Source organism: Solea senegalensis, linkage group LG9, assembly GCF_019176455.1.
Source record: "Solea senegalensis isolate Sse05_10M linkage group LG9, IFAPA_SoseM_1, whole genome shotgun sequence".
NCBI classification, from domain to species: Eukaryota; Metazoa; Chordata; class Actinopteri; order Pleuronectiformes; family Soleidae; genus Solea; species Solea senegalensis.
The window spans coordinates 16256642-16280560 of NC_058029.1; the positions used below are offsets into that span (position 1 = coordinate 16256642).

General features: G+C 39.8%; 2 protein-coding genes across 3 annotated transcripts in view; one reads left to right on the forward strand and one right to left on the reverse strand.

The window, feature by feature from the left end:
- aplp1 (amyloid beta (A4) precursor-like protein 1) overlaps positions 1–2353 on the reverse strand; it is a 29877-nt gene extending 27524 nt beyond the window's left edge. For both annotated transcript variants that reach the window (XM_044033939.1, XM_044033938.1), the window contains exon 1: positions 2085–2353. In XM_044033939.1, the coding sequence (XP_043889874.1) occupies positions 2085–2153 (69 nt within the window). In that variant the 5' untranslated portion in view covers positions 2154–2353. The remainder of the gene's footprint in view (positions 1–2084) is intronic.
- Positions 2354–3654: 1301 nt separating this feature from the next.
- zmp:0000001114 (suppressor of tumorigenicity 14 protein homolog) lies at positions 3655–23758 on the forward strand. Its single transcript, XM_044033933.1, has 19 exons — positions 3655–3864; positions 10716–10863; positions 11422–11579; positions 12646–12716; positions 13144–13313; positions 13838–13873; positions 14316–14544; positions 15821–15960; positions 16065–16168; positions 16525–16634; positions 17748–17878; positions 18363–18467; positions 18882–18989; positions 19349–19462; positions 19755–19874; positions 19986–20166; positions 21322–21590; positions 22215–22351; positions 22484–23758. The coding sequence occupies exons 1-19, from the start codon at positions 3844–3846 to the stop codon at positions 22643–22645; spliced, it is 2514 nt and encodes an 837-aa protein (XP_043889868.1). The 5' UTR covers positions 3655–3843; the 3' UTR covers positions 22646–23758.
- The last annotated feature ends 161 nt before the right edge of the window (positions 23759–23919 follow it).

The window sequence follows — 23919 nt, forward strand, 5'->3', positions numbered from 1 at the left end:
TGCATTCTTGTTAGAACTAATGGAGCAAATGTAATCCACATACAGGCTGCTGACACACCAAACAACACATTCAATTACAGTTTGTTTTTCTAGTACTGCCCATTAGTGCCAGGTCACACCGAACATCTTTACAGGTCACCCATGAAGGTGTTTATTTGTGTCATCTTGCAACAGTTGACCTGTTGTGTCAGGATGAGAACGGTACGTTGTGTCTGTTCCAGCGGAGATTTGTGGGAAGCAGATGGACTTGACATAAGTGACAGGCTGGCAGTAATGTGTCCATCGCAGCAAAAACACAGCATGAGGAGGCTGAGAATTTATATTCCAGTTCACTTGAATTCTTGAATTCACTGGAATTCTTTTCCAACCCCAGAGCACAGTCTGATAATTGAATTTAAAAATGTGATTATACCGTAATTATACGATGAAATTATTACAATGTGCTTACAAAATGAATATTGCACTATAAAAGAGAGGGGTCACAACACATTGCCCACAGTTGCATATTTTAATGTGTGGATGCTGAGTCAATTGAGGGAAGCTGACAGTTTCATTAGGACTAATGCCACAGTGTAATCCAGCCAGCCGACCCCCTCACAGTGTAATCTTCAGTGTCAACCTTCATGGGCAGGTCGCCTTGTATGAAGCTAAAGCCTGATTCTCAGCACAGCAGTAATCCCACTAAGACCCTTCGAGAAGTGAAATTATTACAGAATTAAAGGAGAGGCTTTATGACTGTGAAAGACGGCTAATAAATAAACATCTTATATAAATCCTCTCTAAGTCTGTGCTAACATCCGTCACAATCATCCTCACTCCTACGTCAGATACCAGGAGGAGCAGGTTTGTTCCTCCTTCATTTGCAAGTGGAAACGTGCGTTTGACTTGAACCACAGCTCCAGCTAGGACATCATGACTCAGCCTCCTCCTCTTCCTCCTCCTCTTCCTCACCGACTCCCCACATTCACACACACACACACACACACACACTTCTAACACCATCCTCCTGCTCCAACCTGAATTCATGCCACAGTTGTATTACAGCGGGAGACGATGGGTGACCGGAGAGTTATTGAGAAATGAAGGTTGAGTCTATCAAAGTGTGCTGTACGTGGTGATGAGCAGGAGACTTCCATTATCTACTCTCTAGATACTGATGGATGCACAGATGCATCAAGAATACAGAAGAAAGCCTATGTCTCTCATTGGCATCATGATCACACACTCTATGTCCAATGGTACGTCAAAGTCACATACATTTTAAAGCCAAGCACATTCAGTCTGAAGTATGAATACAAGAAGAGCACACACACACTCACTGTCTTACATCTTTCTGTAAGCTTTTTTATCTAACCCTTACAGTGTGCCTTCACGAAAAACCTAATTAAAATGTGCATGACTCCACCCTGCCCTGCCACCCTCCCCTTAAGGCACGGATGGGAGCTGGGGTTTTTCATCTCTCAGGGCCAGATGGGACGAAGAGAGATTGGATTTGATCTCCATCCCTTCCTGCACAGAGCAAAGGGCCTGTGCCACAATGCATCATCATATGGCAGACACAGGCCCGGACTTGACGCAGCCCTTTATCCTTTGATAAAGTGCTGCGTGCATGTATACACACACACACATATATATATATATATATATATATATATATATATATATATATATATATATATATATATATATATATATAATTGTCCTAATATTTGATCATTGCATTTAAGAGGACGTCAGGTGGTAAATTAAAAATGCCCAGGATAAGGGTGTGTGTCAGCAATTGCATTATATGCACACACACTACATTAATATGTATATATATGTATATATGTGTGTGTATATATGTATGTGTATGTATATATATATATATACATATATATACACACACACGTATATATATATATATAGATAGATAGATAGATAGATAGATGGATAGATAGATAGATAGATAGATGGATAGATAGATAGATGGATAGATGGATAGATGGATAGATAGTGCGCACACACACATATATAGAGAGAGATGCAGAGATAAAAATGGAACGCGCCATCGCTACAAATGTTCCAGCTTGTTTTGCTCTTACCTCGACGTTTTCCCACACGCAGCAGGACAATACAGCCATCAGTATAGGTAACGCTGCGGTATGTCCCATTTTCTCTCGCCTCCCTTTTGTCTCTTTCTGGTGACGAAGTTGAAATAACAGACTCCAGCAGACGCTGTCTGGTTACATGAGATGAAAAGGTGATGGACAGTGCAGGTCTCGCGGCCCCTTTTCCAGCGATATCTCCTGCGTCTGCGTCCTGATCCCTCTCGCCAGCTGGAATTGAATGTGGATGAAGCCTGACAGAACCAAGCCCTGTCTCTGCGGGTATTTATCAGAGTTTTCTCACGGCCCTGGATGTGACTTAGTGTGGAGAGACATCTGGTGGTGAAGGCGTGGTGATGCAGGCTCATTTTCTCCGCCATTTCAAAAGGAGAGGCCAGGTTTGTTGTTTTTTTAATTTATTTTTAAATAAAATAAAATGAAGTGATTAAGCCATGAAATAAAGCAGAATTAAAACAAGAGAAATAGACTACTAATATAAACTGGTTTGAATTTCTAAATCCCCATTTACATCAATGGTAAACAATAGTATTGATTGTATTTATGAATGATTTTCAGTCTAAATCAGCAGCTGTCAGTACAACAGTGTAATAACAACAACTGTGTTCTCAGCAGTTTTACTCACTTATGCCCCCTTGTGGCGCTGAGAATCCATAGCATAATCCATGTAGTTGCTGGTGCAACAGTCAGTACCCAGCGTGTTACCCAGAAGCAGTGGACCAATCATATTAATCAATGGCATTCTGCCAGATGCGTCGCTGGATCCTGAGCAGATTAACTGCCATCCACGGAATATTTTAAATGAAAAGAACCTGAGAAGAACCCCCGCCACTTGTGGTGTTGCTGCTACAAAAGATAATTAAAATAATACAAGTAGATTCTAGTCACTCTGGACTGGGGTAGCTTTTTTGGTGATGTTTTATTTAGAGGGGGCGCTCACAGATGGACTGTGGTAACAGTGGTGATATGCAGCATATCACCGCTGTTACCACAGTCCATCTGTGAGCGCCCCCTCTAAATAAAACGTCACCAGCCGCCACTGTTCATGTGTCAGTACTTTTACTCCACTATGTTTCCTCTAATGATCTTTGTCCTTCTTTAGTACCAAATAAAATCAGAAGAAGAAGATTTGGTAATGGTCTGTATTCATATAGAGCTTTTCTAGTCTTAATGAGCTGCTTTACGTTACAGTTTTGGAACATGAGGTTAAGTGTCTTGCTGAAGGACACATATAGACTAGCAGGGCCAGGAATCTAACTTGCCCTACCACTGAGCTACTCTAAATGAGAACAGTAAATGTCATATACTTTAAGACTTTTACTTAAGTAATATTATAAAAAGTGACTTCAACTGCTACCAAAGTCATATTCTGGTAAGATACTTGTACTTTTACTCAAGTATCACGGGTACTTTATACAAGACTTAAAAACAAAACAAGTGCAGTTGTTTTGTTGCGGCCTTAGAAGAAGAGGAAGGACAGTGTTGAACCTCCACTGATGCGACTACAGGTATTTGTGGGCGTGGTTTGTTGCATAGGCGTGCGTGAGGTAGAACTCGGTTTCAGGTGCTTCAATTCTCTGCTTTCGACGACCCAGGAAGTGACACTGTAACACTTGGTTTCAGAGAATTCATTGATATATCACGCAGTTCTAAACACTGCAGGTTCATATATTTGAACGCAGGAAACAGAGCTGTCGCGTTAAATCCGGTTGGACTCCACCGGAAGATTTTCAGGAAGATGCACGCCGCCAGATACAACGTAAGTTTTTAGTTTACTCGATTCCGGTGGCATTTTAGGAAAGCAATCACCGCATTCACTGTTTTTCTCCACAGTCACACTCATTATTTTTTTTTTACATTATATCGTTTTATCCAGAACTTTTTGTAGGAAGTATTTGTGTGTGGGTGTGTGTGCACGCGCACGCCCAATTTTGTAGTATACTATACAATTATGCTTTGGCACAACCAGAAGTCTTCGTGAAGACCAAATCCTGCTCGTAATGAGGCAGAACCTCATTTCTAAGGCTCTGGTTCTAGTTGGCACTGTTGTTTTTAAATTCAATTTAGAGTTAAACATTAACTTGTTATGGTTTAGGTCAGTGGTACGTGTTAGTGTTCTACAAATGAATGTATATCTCAACATTTGATCTCTGTGAGTGTATGTTTGTTTGTGACTGACAGTTGCTCGTCATACCTTCAGCCTTTGACATTCACATTTAACCACTACTTTGTTTGCGGTTCTCCACGTTAAACACTAATACTGTAATGTGTTCCTCCACTGAGTGTTTGAAAGAATGATTAAACCAGCACCACATGAATAGTGTTTGAAATATGTGGTGTTTTTCCTTTTTCCCAGTGTTTCTGTTCTACACGGACAGATGAATGTGATTGGTAGTTTATTTACATACACATTAATTGGCTTCCGAAATGAAAGAAAAATAGATATTATGAGGAATAATACAATTGCAAATCATTTTATGTTAAGTCATGCAAACTGCTAGAAAGCTTCATCAGACTTGAGTATTACAGCATTTGCTGAGTTGACATTTGCCTGTCAAAAAACGAAATGCTTTCCTAGAAACCCATTTGTAGCCCTTCTATCTGGATGTTGTGAGATATTAAGAAAAGTTCATCTTAGATGTTTGATGCAGAAAACCCTCAGTCACACATGCACTACATGTCAGCATTCATAATTGGCATTTACCCAGTTTGATTTTGGTTTTGTATGAACATTTATTTGTTTGAAGCTAGTTACATTTAATTAATATTTTATAAAAAGTATAGAAAATATAATTTCTCTCTCAGATTGACATTTAAACTGATCCTACAAATGCTACCTGTGTTTTTAGCGATCAGTGTGCAAGGCGTGGTGAGGCATCATTAACCACCAGGTTCAGATAGTTAATGTGTTAATCCCCACTGGACATAGTAACGGCATATTTCATGTGTAAAACATGTTGAATTCCTATTGAATTGGAACCGATTTCCTTCAGTGTAAAGGCGTGTGATTGTTTTGAGCCAATAAAAGCTAGAGACGGCTGCTTTTGTGATATACACTGATTGATGATTGTTTGATTTCAGAACAATTATCAATCATAGGTTTTGTTATGTAATGTGTAAGCAGACTTGTATATTGTGTAACCTGCCACAAATCCACCTGCTCACTACAATCAGTATCTGAAAGCTAAGTTAACCCCTTTTTTACCAGAGCAATTGGGCAAGAGAATTTCTTTTTCTGGTATATTAGAAAATAAAATACCTAAAATATAATATTGAAGGACTTGATGCAGACATGACAGGATTACAGTACTATGTTTGCAAAAGTGTGTAATCGTGTAGAAATAAAATTATTTTTCTATTTTTTTTACAGCCATAGAATGAGCCTTTCATATATGCTTTAAGTTAGGGTCTTGCTTTAAAGAGGCAACCTCATCTTTCTCCTGAGGCTGAATGAATAGATATCTAATTGGGAATATTTCTGGCTGAAATTGTGATATGATTCGCGATATCACAGGGAATGGTTATTTTTATAGTCATTTTCATTTGAATATTTTGATACACATTTTGGCTTTAACAAATATTGCACCTGTGTTTTGCAAGCTGTATTTTGATTTTGATAAAGTTTCAATTCCTTGTTCAGCCAGAATGGACAAACCAGCCAAAGAATGTGTTTTGAGCTTTGAAGCAGAAGCTCACATTGCTAACACGACGACCAGCTCTGCTTAATGCAAATGCAAGTCAATGAAGAAGGTGGAAACGACAGAGAGAGTAGGAGGGTGGATGGGGTTGTACTAGTCTTTTCTGGTATGCAAAAGTATGTAAACACACATGAATGTTTTATGATATATTTAATCAAAACAGTTACAATGTCACACCTGTGCAAATTTTTTCTGTAATACTAAACTTTTGAAATTATACTTAAAATTATTTTTGTTATGAGTAAAGCTGTTGTAAGGTAGCATTTCTGTCACTGTTAATGTTTGATTACACACAGACAATGGGGCTGGTGTACTATATCAAGTGGGTACACCATGATTAATGTTGTTAGTCTGCTGGGAAACTCACTGAGTTCTTCTTCAGGCAAGGCCGTGCTGCTTTTCTTTATTATTTCAGCCCACATCTCAAGGATAGTCATGTTTAAAGGGAACAACAAATGTGAATGTTGTGATAATGCCATGTATTTAATTCTTGACTCCTCTGAATCAAGCATTTAGAAATTTAAACAAAACTTCAAAGGGACAAGTGTTTGCATTTTAGCTTTTGCTGGAGCCATGTTGCTTAACAGTCGGTGTCCTGCACCTCCACTTCTTCTTTCAGTTTTTTTCCTCCATTTTTAAACGTGGAAGATGCAGAGAAGGATGATCTGTTGACTTATTTTCTCCCACCTTTCCATCCTGAGCTCTTCTCTGAGCTGTTCAGTAGAAGTGTGTCTAATGTTTTGAGGCTGTCACACCAGTCTTCCTCATACACATCTATGGCTGACATTGCAGTGGCCTATAAAAAGCTAATCAATGTCTGCTTTTTGCTTCTGCCAGGTAAGAGAAGTGTGTAGGTGTTCGCTTATGAAACCACTGAAGCCTAAATTGAGTTGAGTGGCTGACGCATTCAATCAGACCTTTTTGGTCTCCTGGCTGGTTTGTTTGGATGGGACAGGTCAGTGTTGGTCAGGCCGTAGAAGATTTTTTTTACTCGAGTAGTACTAGCACATTTGTGAAAAAGATGTAGAAAGTATTTTGTAGCTTGGATGAAATTTATAATGACTTCTTGATAGTGACATCTCAAATTGCCCCCCACTCACATTTGCCTTAGGTGTGTTTTAAGGTTTAACCCACTTTAACCCAAAGTTTAAAGTTTGTAAATTTAAAGAACAACAACAAACTCTTGGAAATATGAAGTTGTCAGAACGGCAATAGCCCGCGATGCAGTGCCCTATAAGATGCCCTTGCAAGTTAAAAAAGGGTGCTCTTATGAAGTTCACTTCTGCCCCTACATGACAGTGTCCCAACGGGTGAACTTAAATGGTAGATCGGTGATAGAAATGAATTAAACCATAATGTGTGGAGGTACATATAGGTCCACATGATATCCAGTCCCCAGGGCCGGGCTGCCTTTGACCCCAGGTTGCACTTTGGGCAAATCTGCCTTAAGCGTACTAGTGGTGCCTGCCCCACTGGTGTGCAGCAGGTGCCCTTCCAAATGTGCATGTACGCCACTGCAGTCTACCTAAGCCAATACAGAACAAAGAAATACACATACACATACAATATGGAAATCAAAGCTGTAGTGCCTAAAATAAATAAATGAATGTTTGTTACATTAAAGCCAAATGAGTATACACAGTGTTGATGTAGCCTATGAGCTCTGTATTTTACTCAGTATAGTTGTGTATTGAATTTCTTTGGGGGACGGCAGCAGCAGGTTGGAGTATGGCTAAACATGCCAAGAATGCCAAGTTTCAGAAGTGGATTCCACTGCTAAAAGAACAGTTTTACCAGATAAATGCTTCTAGCAATTGGGTAGCAGTGATGGTGATGTGAGATCAACAAAGCCTTCAATATATTCTCCTTTAAAGATATTGCAGAAGTAGCTTTTCATGAACTTGTAGAAATGGCAGGTAATTTTACGATGCTAACGACAAGCAAAAATAAAAGTGGTTGCATATTGCAGACATAATATTCACAGAAGGGGTTAGAGAATCACAGGAGGTGTTGATGTTGTCCTAAAATGGACACAAATGAGTCTCCCTGTATCCCAGTAAGACAGCAAGCAGACATGACCCTAACGCAAAAGCAGCTGAATGAAAATTGACCATTAATCATTCATTTTACTGTTTACACATTTCCACTTTTACGCCTCAAAATGTCTGCAGTTGCCATGTCTACGTAGACTTTGACTTTGTGCAGCTAGTTTAGTCACATTTATGAAGAGGATAAACATTTGGCACGTCAGAGTAAAAGGGAGTGGTGGCTTTGGAGAAATTAGAGAGCATGTTAAAACATGGAATTACAAGTTCAACACTGGAGGCAGAGATAGTTTTCAGAGATATGGGTCAAAGAAATACCAAAGTAGTTAACTCTGTTTGACTGATTCATTAATGATCAGTCAAATGTATTTTTGCTCTGCAGTCTTTGTTATCTTTTACGCCAATGTTTATCAAATTAACTTCCATACAATTAATGTTGTTTGGGTTCCAGGCTTTTACTGTTTCTTTTATCCCTGTGCTCTCAAGCATTATATATTGATGTTTAATTTATTGAGTGTGAAAAGTTAAGGTCAGCAGCATGGCCAAACTGAAAGTATGGCAGAAAGAATACATCAATGTGTTCACTGAATTGATGTTTTTTTGTTTTAGATGTTATCTTTGTATTTCATTTTTTTCTTTAAAAGTCCAGCCATATTATAAGTAATATGTATATAGTTTTAAAAAGAAGTTTTCCCATTATTATTGCCTTAAATGTTTATGTGCATGTATATAAAACTGACAGAGAAAACATGTAGACCCTCACAGTAATCCTTAAATACTGTATAATACAAATCACTTTATCGCTGCTTTATTCGCCAGATAGTTGTGGATTAGGATTAGACATCACTAGTGCTGAAATCATATAGTTAAACCTGGCTGTGGGTGCATTGTGAGCTGTTTATTTCTTCTTTGCTTTGGAACCACGCCTCAGAGCAGTGGCAACTTGTTTTCCAGACTGGTTATTCTACTGTGACAATTATCTCATCATGGCCTGTTACACAGCTCTGATTGTGAGAGCTGTCAACATTTTAAACACGATATATAACATCATAATTTGCTGTATTCAGCATTGGACATGCATTACTTCCTTTAGTTATATGCCTTAAGACACTGAGCTGGTTACACAGAGTTCAGAAATGGGAGAGTATTGCTTTTTAGGAGTGAAGAATATGTACATGATGAAGAGCATGTAATGGTTTTATTAAGCTGTGATCAGGCTGACTGATCGAAAGACACCCTGGAGCCCTTGCTGACCCCATCTCTAATGATTCCTCTCATTCTGGCCTATGATTGCTGTTAGAGATTCCAATTAGAAAGCATGTGTGGAAGCCCGGGTCGGGTAAGAATAGGTCTTAATTGCCATGAGTTATCATCTAGACTCATGTAATTGAGCCCCCATCTTAAGGGGCAGCACATCTGACAAATTGATTTAATACCAAAGTGATTCTTCATCCCTAATGGCACTCGTGCTTCCTCACTCATGGGCTACATGCACTGAATTCATTGTGTGTTGATTGCTGAGAGGCCTGGATCCTTTCTCTCTGTCCGCCCATTTTAGAGAGCTCAACAGACACACATACAGTATCGACCGAACACAAACTCACACACTGCCCAAAGCACCATGTCCACCAGTTATCCCTTAGTTTATTTTGCAATGTCTGAATACATATATGGACATACGAGTGTGGGAGCTCCGTCACATTTCCTTAACAGGTTTGGTCAGTTTTCTGAGCTGCCTGTTTGAACTTGTTATCCAATATGGTGCAAGGCGTCTCACATTTTTTTTAACCATGTATGTGTCATTGTTGACTTGTTTATCACTTACTTATATGTAAAACTGCTATGTATGCTGCTGTTTGAAACTGCTGTGACCTTGTTTGACACCATTCGGCAAATGAGCTGTAGCTTTGATTGATTTTGATTACAAAAGTGTTACCAGGTTTATATGTTGTAGAAACAAAGCATTTATAATTTGTATTTATATTGTGTATATATAATTTTATAATCACATGTAGGTTAAGTGAGTTTCTTGTGTTTTATATTTTAATCTTAAGTATAGAAAATACCACTAATAGTATATCAACATGTCATTTAAATGCTGTTGCATTTGCATGTTGGGAATGCAAAAAGAGGACTTTCATGTGTGGCTGCTGTCTAAAACGAATAATCACATCATGTATATCATACATATTATACACATTTTTTTCCATATACAAGACTTTACATTATCTGCATAGAATTTGGATAAATAGCATTTTGTTCAGTCCAAAACCCTTATTGATGTCCCAAACCTCTGTGGAGGATTTGTAGCCATATCTTATGTTTTTGTTAAATTAAAAAAAATAGATTAGTGTTTTCTGCTCCATTTGTTCACATTAGGAATGTAGGAATTAATCTCACTCTTGACTAGGTCTCACTTGTAAAAGAAATTTTAATCTCAGTGTGACGTCCTAGTAATATACAATGCTGTGCAAAATCCATTAGATTTGTTGTTCTACCAATGCTATAATCATCATATAATATCATTATTTCCCAATCACCTTATTGGAACATAGCAAGCAAATACTGGAAACATGTATGTAGTTTTAAAATAACACATTTTTCAGAAATAAAGCTTCTAAAGGGTTAAAGTGTCCATTATTTATTGTGACCTACCCTACAATTTCACGTTGAGAAATATTGGCTGAGAAAAAGGTTTATTTAACATAAAATCAACAAATCTGGTGGTGCCCTGAGACTTTTGCACAGCGCTATAAGTGTACCTCATATTGTGTAGTTTAAATTGTATTTAAAGTTAAGTTCATCCAGAACTAGGGACATTTGCTTTGTGTTTGCTGACTCTGTTTTGCTCTCTTTTCTTGCATTAGGATCACAATGGTCACAATGAGCGGATTGACTTCCTAACGAACAAAGAGAAGGGGTCATCACTGCGGAAGACCTGCATCATCGTTGGTGTTGTGGTGGCATTTTTGATCCTTGCAGCTGTCGCAGCATTTCTCATTTGGCTGTTTCTCTGTGAGTTTAATAAGAAGCTTCCCCTACTCCACCACAGACACTTTTCTATGCTTTTATATATCTGTATACATTTATAATGAAGAAACTCATAATATGTTGGGCATAAATATGATTGAGTCTGAATCAAGATGGTTATTAGATAGAACTGAATGACAATTTCGCAGTATTGCCATTGCTCGCACCAAACCAGGGAAGTATTTTACTTGCAGTTCTTAAATATTCAAGTTTAAGAATGGCTTGTTTGTATTTTTCCATAAGTGTCACTTTTTTCTGACAACTCTTGACATTCTGCTTTAATAATGCAAAATAGGCAAATGTCAGAGAGTCCGTGGCACAGCCACCCTGTCATTTACGCATCTGGAGTCTGATTAAAAGGCCTCTGAAGTCTCGATAAACAGCCTCTTGATTTAGCTCCCTGTTTTAATTGCTCTGAGAGCCAACCTGTCGTCTCAATATGAGATCACACCATACAACTGTAAAATAGTGCGTCTTTCATCAGAGCCAGCCATTTTATAGCATTTTGTTGATCAAACTCTCATCTGCTTCTTTTCCTCCAAGTTAAAGACAATGCAGAAGGCACCTTTAGTAAGCAAAGCAGCCCACAATCACAGGTCTTCAGTGGGCACATGAAGCTGGATGATGTATCATATGCCCAGAGTCTCGAGGATACAGACAGCAAGGAATTCAAGGATATGGCAAGAAAACTGGAAGCAATTGTAAGTGTGACACTTGACTAGGCTGACTTTACTGTATTTCATCCCTTTTTTTGCCCCATCATTTAAATAGTTTATTATTTGAAGTAGACTATTACACGCAGTTAAGGATTAACTGTGGATTTTGTTTGGTGTTGTGGAAATGCTTTTAAATATGCCCCTCACAGTGCACAGAAACTGCTGAAAGCACATTTGTGTGGGTGGAATAAAAGGCTGTTCATTCCCTTACTAATTCCCTCAACAGCATCTCCTATTATTGGAGACAGTGAAGATGTTTGTAGCACCACTTAGGCGGATGTTGATAACAGAAAAACCCTCGCTCAAAACACATCAAGCACACACTTCCTCTGTGAAAAGCTACAGAATTAGAGTGGAAGTGGGGGACTTGTATTTTCGATGACTAGATGATTTGCGTGAAAGCTGTATTATGTACTAGGTTTACTCTATAATCCATCACAAGGGACAGGGTTTCAGATCATTTCTGATCGAGGATGTTGTCGATAAGGCTGGTACAACTTGTGGGGTATGTGTACAAGTATGCAATGCTGGGCCTGTTTAACCAGTTATCCAGTGAATCTACACTACCTCTAGTATTACCATAAAATGGGTTTAATTATATTATACTGATGATTTTAAGATGGCTATGATATTTTATTTTCTGGTACTCCTATGATCAATTATCCTCCTTTTATGTCACTTTTTGTTTTAACAAATCCTGTTCAGTCTCTGCAGCTGGTTTTCTGTTATTTTTGTTTAAATCTCTTTGACTTTCTCTCAACATTCAGAGTAGTTGCAGGTTTTCTTCCTTCCACTAAAGGTACTTGCTCTGGAGACGGTGAACATTGTGCTGTACACGCACAGTTTAAGACCACAAATCTATATCATTGTCTGATAGGCTCTACAGCTCAGTGCAGCTGAAGGCAAGACACTTAATTGAGAATCCCACTGTTGTGTGCTTTGCATGGTTGGCAGTATTTTTTATGTTAACATTCTAATTTGTACTTTGTCTTTAGGCAGACAAGCAGAAATCTTGTTCTAGTTCAGTAAAAATAAAATGTTCTCTTCACAGCTCAAAGAAAACTACAAGAAAGATTCATTCCTTGCAGAATACTACAGTACTTCGGTGGTCACTGCATTCAGGTATTGTCACGATCTTGAGCTCCTCACTTATTTTACACAAAGAGTCCACTGTAGTGCTTCTGGAGACTTGGAAGAAAACCCATCACACTAAATCTTGCATGAAAGAAAAGCTTTGTGCTCTGTAAGGGTTGAGGGTTGTCTATTGCATTTTTCAGCATGTCCATAATTAAGGTTTGATGTACTCTGTTGACTGGTGATTTATGTGTATATTGAAGTATAAATATAATAGAATACGAAATAATGGCAGTTGTACTATAGAGGGTGTTGATAAAAGATGCAGGTACTTATAGATTTGGCCTTTACTATAACCAATATGACCAATGTTTCACTAAGCACTGCTTTTCCTTGAATGTTGAAGCTTATTACTGAATGTTATCTCTGTGTTCCTCCCTCTCACGATCCTCGTTCTTTTTCTCACCTGCACCAGTGAGGGCGTGTTAGCCTACTACTGGTCCCAGTTTGTCATCCCAGTAGAAGACTTGGAGATTGTGCCGGAGTTCTCAGAAGAGCGTGTGTTGGAGACACTGGAGAAAATACTTAATAAGCCGCGAACTGCAAGCACTGGGAATATTAAAATAAGTGAAATCACTGCCTCCGGTAGGTACCACAAACACTCATATACCATTGAGGGGCAGAGAGTTGAGGTCAGCTCATCGTTTAGCACAACTGGCTCCAGAATGTGACAGTCAGTGAAGATGGAGCACTGTGAATTAGGGATGGACATCCCAAGCAAAAATGCTATTTGAATATTTGACAGGGGATTAAGCCATTTTTCTTCCTTCTGTCTTCTCAGCTTTCACATTGTATTTGTCTACATCCTGGCCACCAGCCAAACACCGGCCCTGTGACTCAGTGGTTTTGGTCCTCTTTTAAAATGATTTCTGTTTGTATGATTTGATGTTGCTGTCCCAGATGGTTAGACAGAGATGTATGGGTTGCTGCTGTAGGGCAAGGTGAGATGGAGAAAAAAGAGCTACACAACATCACTGGTTCCCTTAACTGAAGGGAAATGGAAGAGAAAATGTGCAACCCAAATATTAAAGGCTATCAGCCTCCCAACTTTAGTGACCCATTCTTACTTTTCCTCCTCTTTCTCCCCCACTCTCTCCCTTTGTCTCCAGTCACAGATCCTCGCATGGCCAGGAGCCCTAGAGCCAGTGAGTATAGTGCGTCCCATTTCAATCACATGCAGCTGTAATTTTCCAGCTGGCTAGATGCTCACCCTCCTGCCAAGCTGTAACGGATGGTTCGTCTGGCCTGTACTGTACATGTGCTGCGGTAGTCAAGAGATTGAAAACCTTGTATTAGGCCAGGGCAAGTCACTTACTACGCCCAACACTTTTCTCTGTCACTATCTGCTGATTTGTAACCCTGAGAGAATTAGAATTTATTACATTATATTATCATAGTAGGTGTAGGTTCCTTGACATTACATGCAGTGCATACGTACCATAAATTACATGGCATTCAAATGTATTTATTTTAAGTCAACGGGAGCCGAAAAAGAAGATGAATAGCATGATAATGACCACATTTTAATTCACTGTCTAACGCAATTTACTCTGTATGCAGTGTAGAAAAATTGTTTGTGGTTCACAGCGGAATGTTTCCACCGCCTGGAGGCTGAAGAAAATGTGAGGAAATTTTCGTCTCCCGGTTACCCCAATAGCTACCCCCCCAAATCTCGATGTCAGTGGCAAATCCGAACCGCAGAGAACATGGCCATATCGGTCCATTTTTCTTCTTTTCACATCGAGGACGACTGCAGTGATGACTTTGTCTCCATATATGACTCTTTGAGTCCAGACGATTCTCAGGCCATCACAGAGTAAGTCGTAGACCTGTTGATACATATAGAAAGATGCCTTCATATAGATTTAAAAGGTTAAATATTTAATGGACAGATCAGGTTTTACCATCATACTGTCTATTAGCAATATGTAGTTAAATATGCCTTTCATTCATGCTAGAGGGATTTTTTTAATGAAAAGAAGCTTAGTAAATTTAGTCATTTTTGCTCCTTCAGAAAAATTCTGACATAAATCACATCTCAATTTGCCTTAAACCTTGGTAGCAGCTTTTGTTTGATAGGGCTCAACCAACATTTGTCTCATTTATTAAGCCCAGAAGATCAGAGAGGGAGAATATAGCACTACATGATTCCCAGAGGACAAGTGCTAAGAATCACTTTGTATTTGACTGAAATGTTGTAGAGGGATTTAGGAGTAAAGGCTGTTTTGATGTGGGTGGAAAACATGTTCCACTTCATTCCGTTCACTGCATTTGTTCTTTTTTTCCTTGGCTCTGAAGCCTTTAGTGTTACATGTCCCATTTTATTATTAACTTCTGAGACCTCAGTGAGATCGAGTTGGCTCAAAAAGACCTCTCCTTTTAAATCTGTGCAGGGTGAAAACCTGAACGCTGCTCCACAGCTGTGTGCAGTTCAGCTTTGTGTATGGGAGAGTGATAAAATTCTAAAACTACAGGCTCCTAAATGCAACATCAGTTGTAGCTGCAGGCATTTTCAAACTCAAACCATTGCCAAACAAATATGCGTTACCAAGTGATGCATAGCATTTTTCTAATGCTATTGAGCGATCAGCTTTATCCAAGGTGACATGGGGTTTATGAGAGCCATAATATAATACTCCTATAATGACATTATTGTAGTGGAGCTAGATGTATTGCTGTTCTTGCAGTGTCATTCACACCTCCATGGCTCTGCCTCTAGCAGTGCTGAAACTTTTTACTAATGCTTCTAATGTTTGACTTTGAAACTCCGCCTAAGCAATTTCTATCTAGTGCTGACACATCTAGTCTCACTTATCTCTTTATGTACCTATCTTTGCTTGTCTATTGATTTTTTTCCCCCCAATAATACTTCTAGTATTTTAAGTTGATGATGTGCATCTGATGGAAAATAATTATATTTTTATTGAGCTCCTGAAGACTGACTCTTGATGAGAATCTGAAAAACTCCATTCACTAAATACATCAGACCACAGCCAGTGGTTCATGGTTGTTTTTACCACAGTTCGTTTCAAACACCGCTTTATGATTCAGTAATTAAATCTGATTTGTGCACTGTGTTGCTTCTCCGACAGGAAGTGTGGTCAGAGGCCCCCCTCCAACCCACTGGAGGTGGTATCATCCGGCAACATCATGCTCATTAATTTGATCACCGACACTGATGTCCAGAGGCCAGGCTTTGAGGCAGTGTACAAAGCTATCCCTATTTCTAAAGGTAATCTATTATCAATTACCAGCTGCATCTGTAAGACATCTGCAGATTAGTTTGTTCTGTAAAAACTGTGTGCCAAAATGCAAATATGTGTTATGCTCTTCCAGTGAAAACATGTGGCGGTGTCCTCGCTGATCAAAAAGGAGTCTTCACTTCTCCACTTCACCCTAGCTTCTATCCGCCTGGCGTCAGCTGCAAGTGGACCATCAGGGTTTGTAACACTGCTCCCCCCCTCCACACATAACCCCTCCCCCCTCCTCCTCCTCCCCCTCCATCATCCTTAGCTTGCCATGAGAGGAATGCTGAGGCAGCACTTTGGAAGCCAAGCTGTTCAGTACCTCCTCTATCTTCATCTGTCAGAGCTCCGTTTCTGCCCAGCTCTAGCTGAGCTGCAGTGTCTCGTGTGTTGGTTTTGTTTGCTGGTGTGTGTGTGTGTGTGTGTGTGTGTGTGTGTGTGTGTGTGTGTGTGTGTGTGTGTGTGTCTGTGTGTGTGTGTGTGTGAGTGGGGGGGACGGGCTGGCGGGTGCTGACAAGCGGGAACCAATCACTTATCTCCCTGTGCTGTAGGTCCCTCGTGACAGAAAGGTGCGGGTGAAGTTCACCATGTTCCGCATGAAAGAGCCCGGGGTGGACGTCCGTGTGTGTCACAAAGACTATGTGGAGGTTATGGGCAACAAGTGAGGCTTTTGTTTTAAATCTAATTCTAAAGTTGTATACATCATACATACTTCATTTACCACTATACATGGTAAAATGATTGCATTGAAGGTCTAATGTGTAGTATTTAAGAGGGTTTATTGTAATATTGATATACTAATAAGTATTTTTGTCTATGTGCATAATTGCTTTAAAATAAAAACCCTTAGAATAAACCTTTTATACTTTGTGTGCTTAAAGCAACAGGCTTGCTTTATGTAGGTTGACATGGTGCACCACTGTGGTTCCACAGTTGCACAAACTGAAATTTTGGCGTTCTGAAGTGCGATCCTACTATGCAAATGAAGAAAATGGCTCTGCCCACACAAACTCAATACATAAACCAACAAACAGGAAGGAAATGGCAAAGAAAGTATAAGAGTTGTGGTGGAATAAAACTCTTAAGAGAAGAGCAGTCTGTATTTTTGTATAGTGGAAATCTTTGATTTCAATACAACACATGATATATATTTAAAGGGACAAATAACAATTGCATTTTACTTACTAGTGCTTACTTCTCAATATGCCTAGGCACACGCACGCACGCACACACACACACACACACACACACACACCCTGGTTTGTGCAGCTATTCTTCTTAGGACACTGCAATGACTTCCATTGACTTAATGTACTTGGGTCATGCTAAGCTTCTTTCACAAACAGAATGCACATACAGTGACACATTATAAGTATGAATATATGAATTGAGTGAAAAAGACATAAAACACATAAGCAATAACAACTTGCTATCACAGTGTTTTTTCGTTGCCAGTTTTTCACTACTGTGTTTTCTGTGCTATGACAATAAAAGGAAGTCTAAAAGGAAGTCTAAGTTTACATTCCTTCTAGTATGTGGATGCCGTCAAAGCTGATATGCTTGGGAGAGGGAGGGTGATCCCTGGTTTGTTGTAGTCTGCCGTGTTTTCCTAAGATGTACTGACTGAATTCTAGATTCAACTTTGATCCACAATATTTTCACAAGTTCCCTTGTTCAGTTTAGCTTCCAAGTAAAATAGATGATCTAATCAAGCTGTTGTAAAATCTGTATTAAACACCTAAATATTCCCAAAACCCTTGCCCTTGTGCTACAGGTACTGTGGAGAAATGTCATCTTTGGTTCTGACCAGTGATAGCGAGGTCCTGGACGTGATCTTCCACTCTGATGAGTCCTACACTGACAAAGGCTTCAGTGCAGAGTACAATGCATATGATCCTGCAAACCGTGAGTTAAAAAGTCTTGTCAGGCACACACACTGACACAACACTTCGAGAGATGGCTGACATGTTGCGACGTGACAGTGACATTCATAGCCTGCCATTACAGAACAACACAGGGGGAGTAACTGTGCAGTTCGAGAGCCGGCGTGACAGAGACTGACTGACAGTCAAACAGAGATGTTTCAGTGGACTTAGACACTGGCTTGGAAACTCGGGAGCGAGGCTAATCACCAGAGAGCTTGTTTACTGGGTCCATTTTATTTGCCACTGTCAGTCATGAGCACTCCGCTTTCAATACCCTGCGCTCTTTATGTTGTCTCCCAGTTTGACTGAAATGGATTTATAATTGCTTAAATCAACAGAGACAAGCATTGGCCACATGATGGATGTTGTGAAAATACACTGTCACTCCCTCTTACTCAATTTGTCCTCATCCTCTCTCTCTCTTTTTTTTTTTTTTCTTACTTTTTTCTCTGGTTTGTGAGCAGCTTGTCCCAACCAGTTTGCTTGCGCCTCTGGCATCTGCATTGGCAAAGAGCTGCAGTGTGATGGCTGGAACGACTGTGGTGATATGAGCGATGAGATGAAATGTGGTAAGTTGCCCTTTGACCCATCCAAACCTTTTCTGTCTTTCTTCCCCTCTTCATTTCTTATTTTCTTAAACATGTCTCATCAGCTCTATAAAGGGGTAGATTGACTATTTGGGAAACACTATGAGAGTTGGATGAGAAAATCAATACCACTCTCTCATATGGCCATTAAATTTACATAAACAAGGATAGGACCAGCATTCATTTAGGTAAGTGTAGTAATAAAATGGAAACTGTATGGAATGGCTGTCCTGGCTCCAAATGTCACAAAGTTTGTGTAAAAATGTTGTGAGACTGATTCTTGGTCTTTCCCCAAACTGTTCATCTGCCTCTAATTTGTTTTATCTTTCACATAATTCCTATTTTTTAATCTACCTCTCTGGTGCTATTTAATACGTGACATTTCTGTTTCATCAGATTGTGAGAAGGACCAGTTTGCTTGTGGCAATGGCTTGTGCAAACCGAAGCTCTGGGTGTGCGACAGGGTCAATGACTGTGGAGACGGCAGCGATGAGAAACAGTGCAGTAAGTATTGCTATTTCTTTAAGTGCTCTTGAGGCAATGCAAACCCTGTCTAATGCTATGCCAATTGTGCTAGCATTAAAGAAACATCACTGCTAATGCTCTGGTCACTGACTGCTGAGCTGTGTGCAGTCATTATTCTATCAGTAATGGAGTTTGTTTGAAGCCTTGCCCAATTTGCTCAGCATCTGTCCAGGCTCTTAATCATGTGTATTACACACGAGAAGAATGGAGACGGATGATAACGTCCGCTATGACTGCATCACTTACATCCTCCTGGAGCGTAATGCCTTGTCCCCTTATTCAGGTTTTCAGCTACATCTTATCATAGTATCCTCATCACAATGTCTCAATGTCTCCAGGTTGTGAGATGAATGAGTGGCGCTGTGGGAACGGGCACTGTATGCCTCAGGATGTTGTGTGTGATGGCAACAGAGATTGTGAAGATGGAAGCGATGAGGCCTCTTGTAAATCCTGTAAGTATTCCGCCTGTTATAATCTTCCTATAGAGTCACATTGCACTAAATATTAAGCAAAGAATCTGCGACTTGGAACAAAGAGGCTTCAGAGCAGAATCGATTGTTCTTATATGTTGATTATTTGATGTATAGTATCTTTCATTTCCTCCAACACACAGGCATGTACACAGACACTTTTGACTTTCCCTTCTGTGAACAAAGATACATATTGGTTGTTAAACTTTTGGATTTTGAATTTGGCTCGAAATACACTGCCTTGATTCTGGGATCTGTCTCCGTCTCACCGTAGCTTCAGGCATCTGCACTGACTTCTCCTTCAAGTGTAAAAACAAAGAATGTGTCAATAAGGTGAATGCCGAATGTGACCGTGTCAACGACTGCACTGACAACTCGGATGAGGACAACTGCAGTAAGAGATGTTTTTCTTTTCTTTTCCTCATACAGTTCTCAGCTTTTTTTTCATTTTTTTTTGAGACAATTGAAAGTGGATCAACTCTGTATCTTCGCTGTCAATCATCAGAGTGTGGCGTCAGGCCTTATAAGTTGAACCGCATCGTTGGAGGTCAGAATGCCGAGCTGGGCGAGTGGCCCTGGCAGATCAGCCTTCACTTCATGACCTATGGGCATGTTTGTGGTGCCTCTATCATCTCTGACAGGTGGCTCCTTTCGGCTGCCCACTGCTTTGTAACGCATGACCCAGCGTGAGTCACACCTTTATTTATTTGTTGTAGGTTAATTTAACATGAATGACATAAAAATACACAGTGATACACAGTGACACTTGTATTAAGTACACCCACAAAAAGACATAAACCATTTACACAGACAATGTAAAGCGATAAAAATATAAAGTACCACTGAGAACTTGACGAAAGTGGGTTCAATTCCCGACTCCGCTAGTCTACATGCCGATGTGTCCTGAAAGTTATGCAGACAGTGTGTGATGTGCTAAATTAATTGGTGTGAATGGCAGAAACTGTAGTGTAAAGCATCTTTGCATGGTCATCAGGAATAGAGAAGTGCTATATACTGTAAATGGAGATAATTTACCTTTACATTTCCCTGTATAATGCAGTGTAGATTGTTTTGCTCAATGTCCGTTTATTTAGACTTAAGTAATTGCGTATGTTGGTTAAAATGTTGTTCACAGACCTGGTTAGTCCAGTTTTTTAGTTGCAAAGCAGGAGCATTTCCTGACAAATGATGGCAAATTGTATTTACACATACACACAGTTTGTGAGTTTTCATCATACAACAAATCCATTCTCATTTATTTTACGCCTTAAAATGTTATTCATTAAATACATTTCCTCTTTTTTTTCCTTTAACACTTTAGACAAGTGTTAAATTTACAACCAACCCATACAAGCATGCAGCTGTATTCAACAGTAACCTGTAGGTGGAGCACTTACCATGCTGTTCAACCTGAGCCACTGTAGTTGTGATTGAGCAGGGAACTATGTTCATTTTCACATATTCACAGCTGGTGTTTATTTGTTACACTAAAGGCCATCATTAAATCTGTGATTCATTTCCAAATTGTGCGTGGAAGCCACAACAAAGGTCTTCTTTACAGTTATAAGTCACCATTAGTACTATGCAGGTACATGGTTGACAACATCATCAAACGTGAAAGCAATTAAATGAAATAACACTGTGGCAGGTACTTCCCTTGTGAGACTCATAATGTTGATGAGGTTGGCGTCATATCTGTGACTGTAGTTTGAATTGCCACTCAGCAGAGAGTAAGCCGTATCACATTACACTAGTACATGTTGATATTGCTTTCACCCATATTGCCTTATGCATCTAAACAACTGTAACTGTGACCCATGATGCCTTACATCCTTCCACAGGAACCATATTGCATCCAACTGGCAGACCTACAGTGGCATGCAGAACCAGTATAGTCAAGAAAATGTACAGCGCCGCTCATTGAAGAGGATCATATCACACCCAGATTACAACCAAATGACCTTTGACTATGACATTGCACTGCTGGAGCTCAGCGAGCCGCTGCAGTTCACCAACACCATCCAACCCATCTGCCTACCAGCTTCCTCCCACGTCTTCCCTGCAGGCATGGCCTGCTGGGTCACAGGCTGGGGCGCGCTCCGAGAAGGAGGTATTATGTATGACCTGGTGGTTCTTGTTAGTTCTGAGGTTATTTGTTTGTTTGTTTATTTATTTATTATTATTATTATTATTATTATTATTATTGTTATTGTTGTTATTGTTATTATGATATACAGATTTTGTTTTAATTATCCTTTTTAAATTAAGGTTCACCCACTCAACAATTGTGTTTTTCCTTTTGAATTATCCAACTCGTATCGAAATTAAGACATCCCACTCACCCCCCATCATTTCACAATGAGCTATTCATCTCTGCTCTTATTATTTCTCCGTCTTCTATTTTCTCACAGCTTTCATCTCTTTCTCATTTCATCCTGTCTTTTTCCCTTCCTCTAATGTCCCTAACATTTCTTCATCTCTATTGGCATGACATACTTTTCTTCTGCTCAACCCTCCCTCCCCTTTCCCTTCTCATCTCATTCTAATCTACTCTTTTTTATTAAACCTCTTTCCTTATCCACATATCAAGGCAGACTCTGGCTCTCATGGGAAGCGTCTTAAACCTTCATTAGCCAACAGTAATCCAGCCCATTATCACCTTTCATGTTGGTGACAAACGCATAGGTCACATGGCTGACACCTTTGTCCTAACACCTCAGTCCTGCTCTTGCAGGTCAGAAGGCACGGCTGCTGCAGAAGGCGTCGGTGAAAATCATCAACGACACTGTGTGTAATGTGGTCACAGAGGGCCAACTCACCTCCCGGATGCTCTGCAGTGGATTCTTGGCAGGAGGAGTTGATGCATGCCAGGTGAGAACAAGCAACATGTTGAAATGAAAGGATGAAGGAAAGATAAAGTTGGGCTTTCACACCAATATAATTATTGTGCTCTCACATCCAAACTCAATCTTCTAACCAGTTTCCCCTGAATGTGCTCACCAGGGAGACTCTGGAGGCCCCCTGGTGTGTTTCGAGGAGAGTGGGAAGTGGTTCCAGGCTGGCATCGTGAGCTGGGGTGAGGGCTGCGCTCGTCGGAACAAGCCCGGTGTCTACTCGCGCGTCACCAAGCTGAGACAGTGGATCAAGGATGAGACCGAAATTTGATGCGGTAAAGGGAGCAGTGAGGGATCCAGAGGGGGCAACAACAATGTCAGAGTGCGAGAAATAATGGAGAAGGAACATTTGAGTCTGAGTTAAGACTTCCAAGTCTCTCCAAGATGCCTTCATGTGACAGCAGAACTGTTGCATGGACCCAGCTATTCACATCAGTGACTTTAAGCACTTTATCAGTTGCCAACCCTCTATTCCCACACACCCACAAACCCACACACACACAGCAACTCACACTTTGTATATCTGTAAATCAGTATGGTGCCTTTTATCTCCATCAATCATTTTCAGAAACATTTGATAAATGCACCCTGAAACCATTGAAGCATTTTTTTAAAGTTAAGTGTTATGTCTTTTTTTTAGGTGAAATGCCTTAATCCGCTTTGGCTACAGTGGTTTTCTTTTTGCACTTTGCCAATGGTCCCATACAGTTGATGGCTGTATGTTTTTAGGGGGTTTATTATTATTATTATGTGTGGACTATTTTGCTTGTTTTAATCTATTTGCTACAAAATACAAGGCAAACACTGTGTAACCAGAAGACGAAGAAAATGACACCAAACATTTTGCTAAAATCTATTAACGGGCATTTTCTAAAAGGAATGAAAAATCAGAAGCATCCTGGGGGGTAGAAAACGTATTAATCAATCTATCACAGTGTTGTGAAAAATGGCCAGCAGTAATGCTGTGTATCAGGTTTGTAGCTGGTGGGCCTAAAACAGCAAAAACACCAGCACGATTCCTTGGGAATTGTGATCTGAGATTGGAGTCGTGCTTCATTGCTTTAAGTTGCTGTTGATCTGAATGAGGATCGTATATCAGTGATTTTATTACACCTCTACAGATACATTTGCCCAGGTCACTAGTTAAGCTCCAGGTGATTATGGTCTTCACTCACATGCAGAATCCATGAGGTTGTCACTTGCTGCCTGAGCACTGCAATGAGTTTTCATCCCTGTGAGAGTTTCCGTCTCTTTGGTCACAGCCAGCTCAATTAATTTTTCAGTCCAAGATTGAACGGTGTAGTTTCTTTTAAGATGTTTGCCTTCATCTTTGACTTATTCTGGAAAAGTCCTGCATAAACAAACCAAAGATATATTTTAGTGTTGTTTATTTAAGTGTAAAAAAACAAAACAAATCCAATTTTGGGGGGGACATTCATTTATTCATTCCTGAGTGTTACGTAAAAGAGAAGCGAGAGTGACCACAAATTTTATTGTCATGAGCATTGTGCGCAGACTGTGATTAGGATTATGCACAAGCTATAG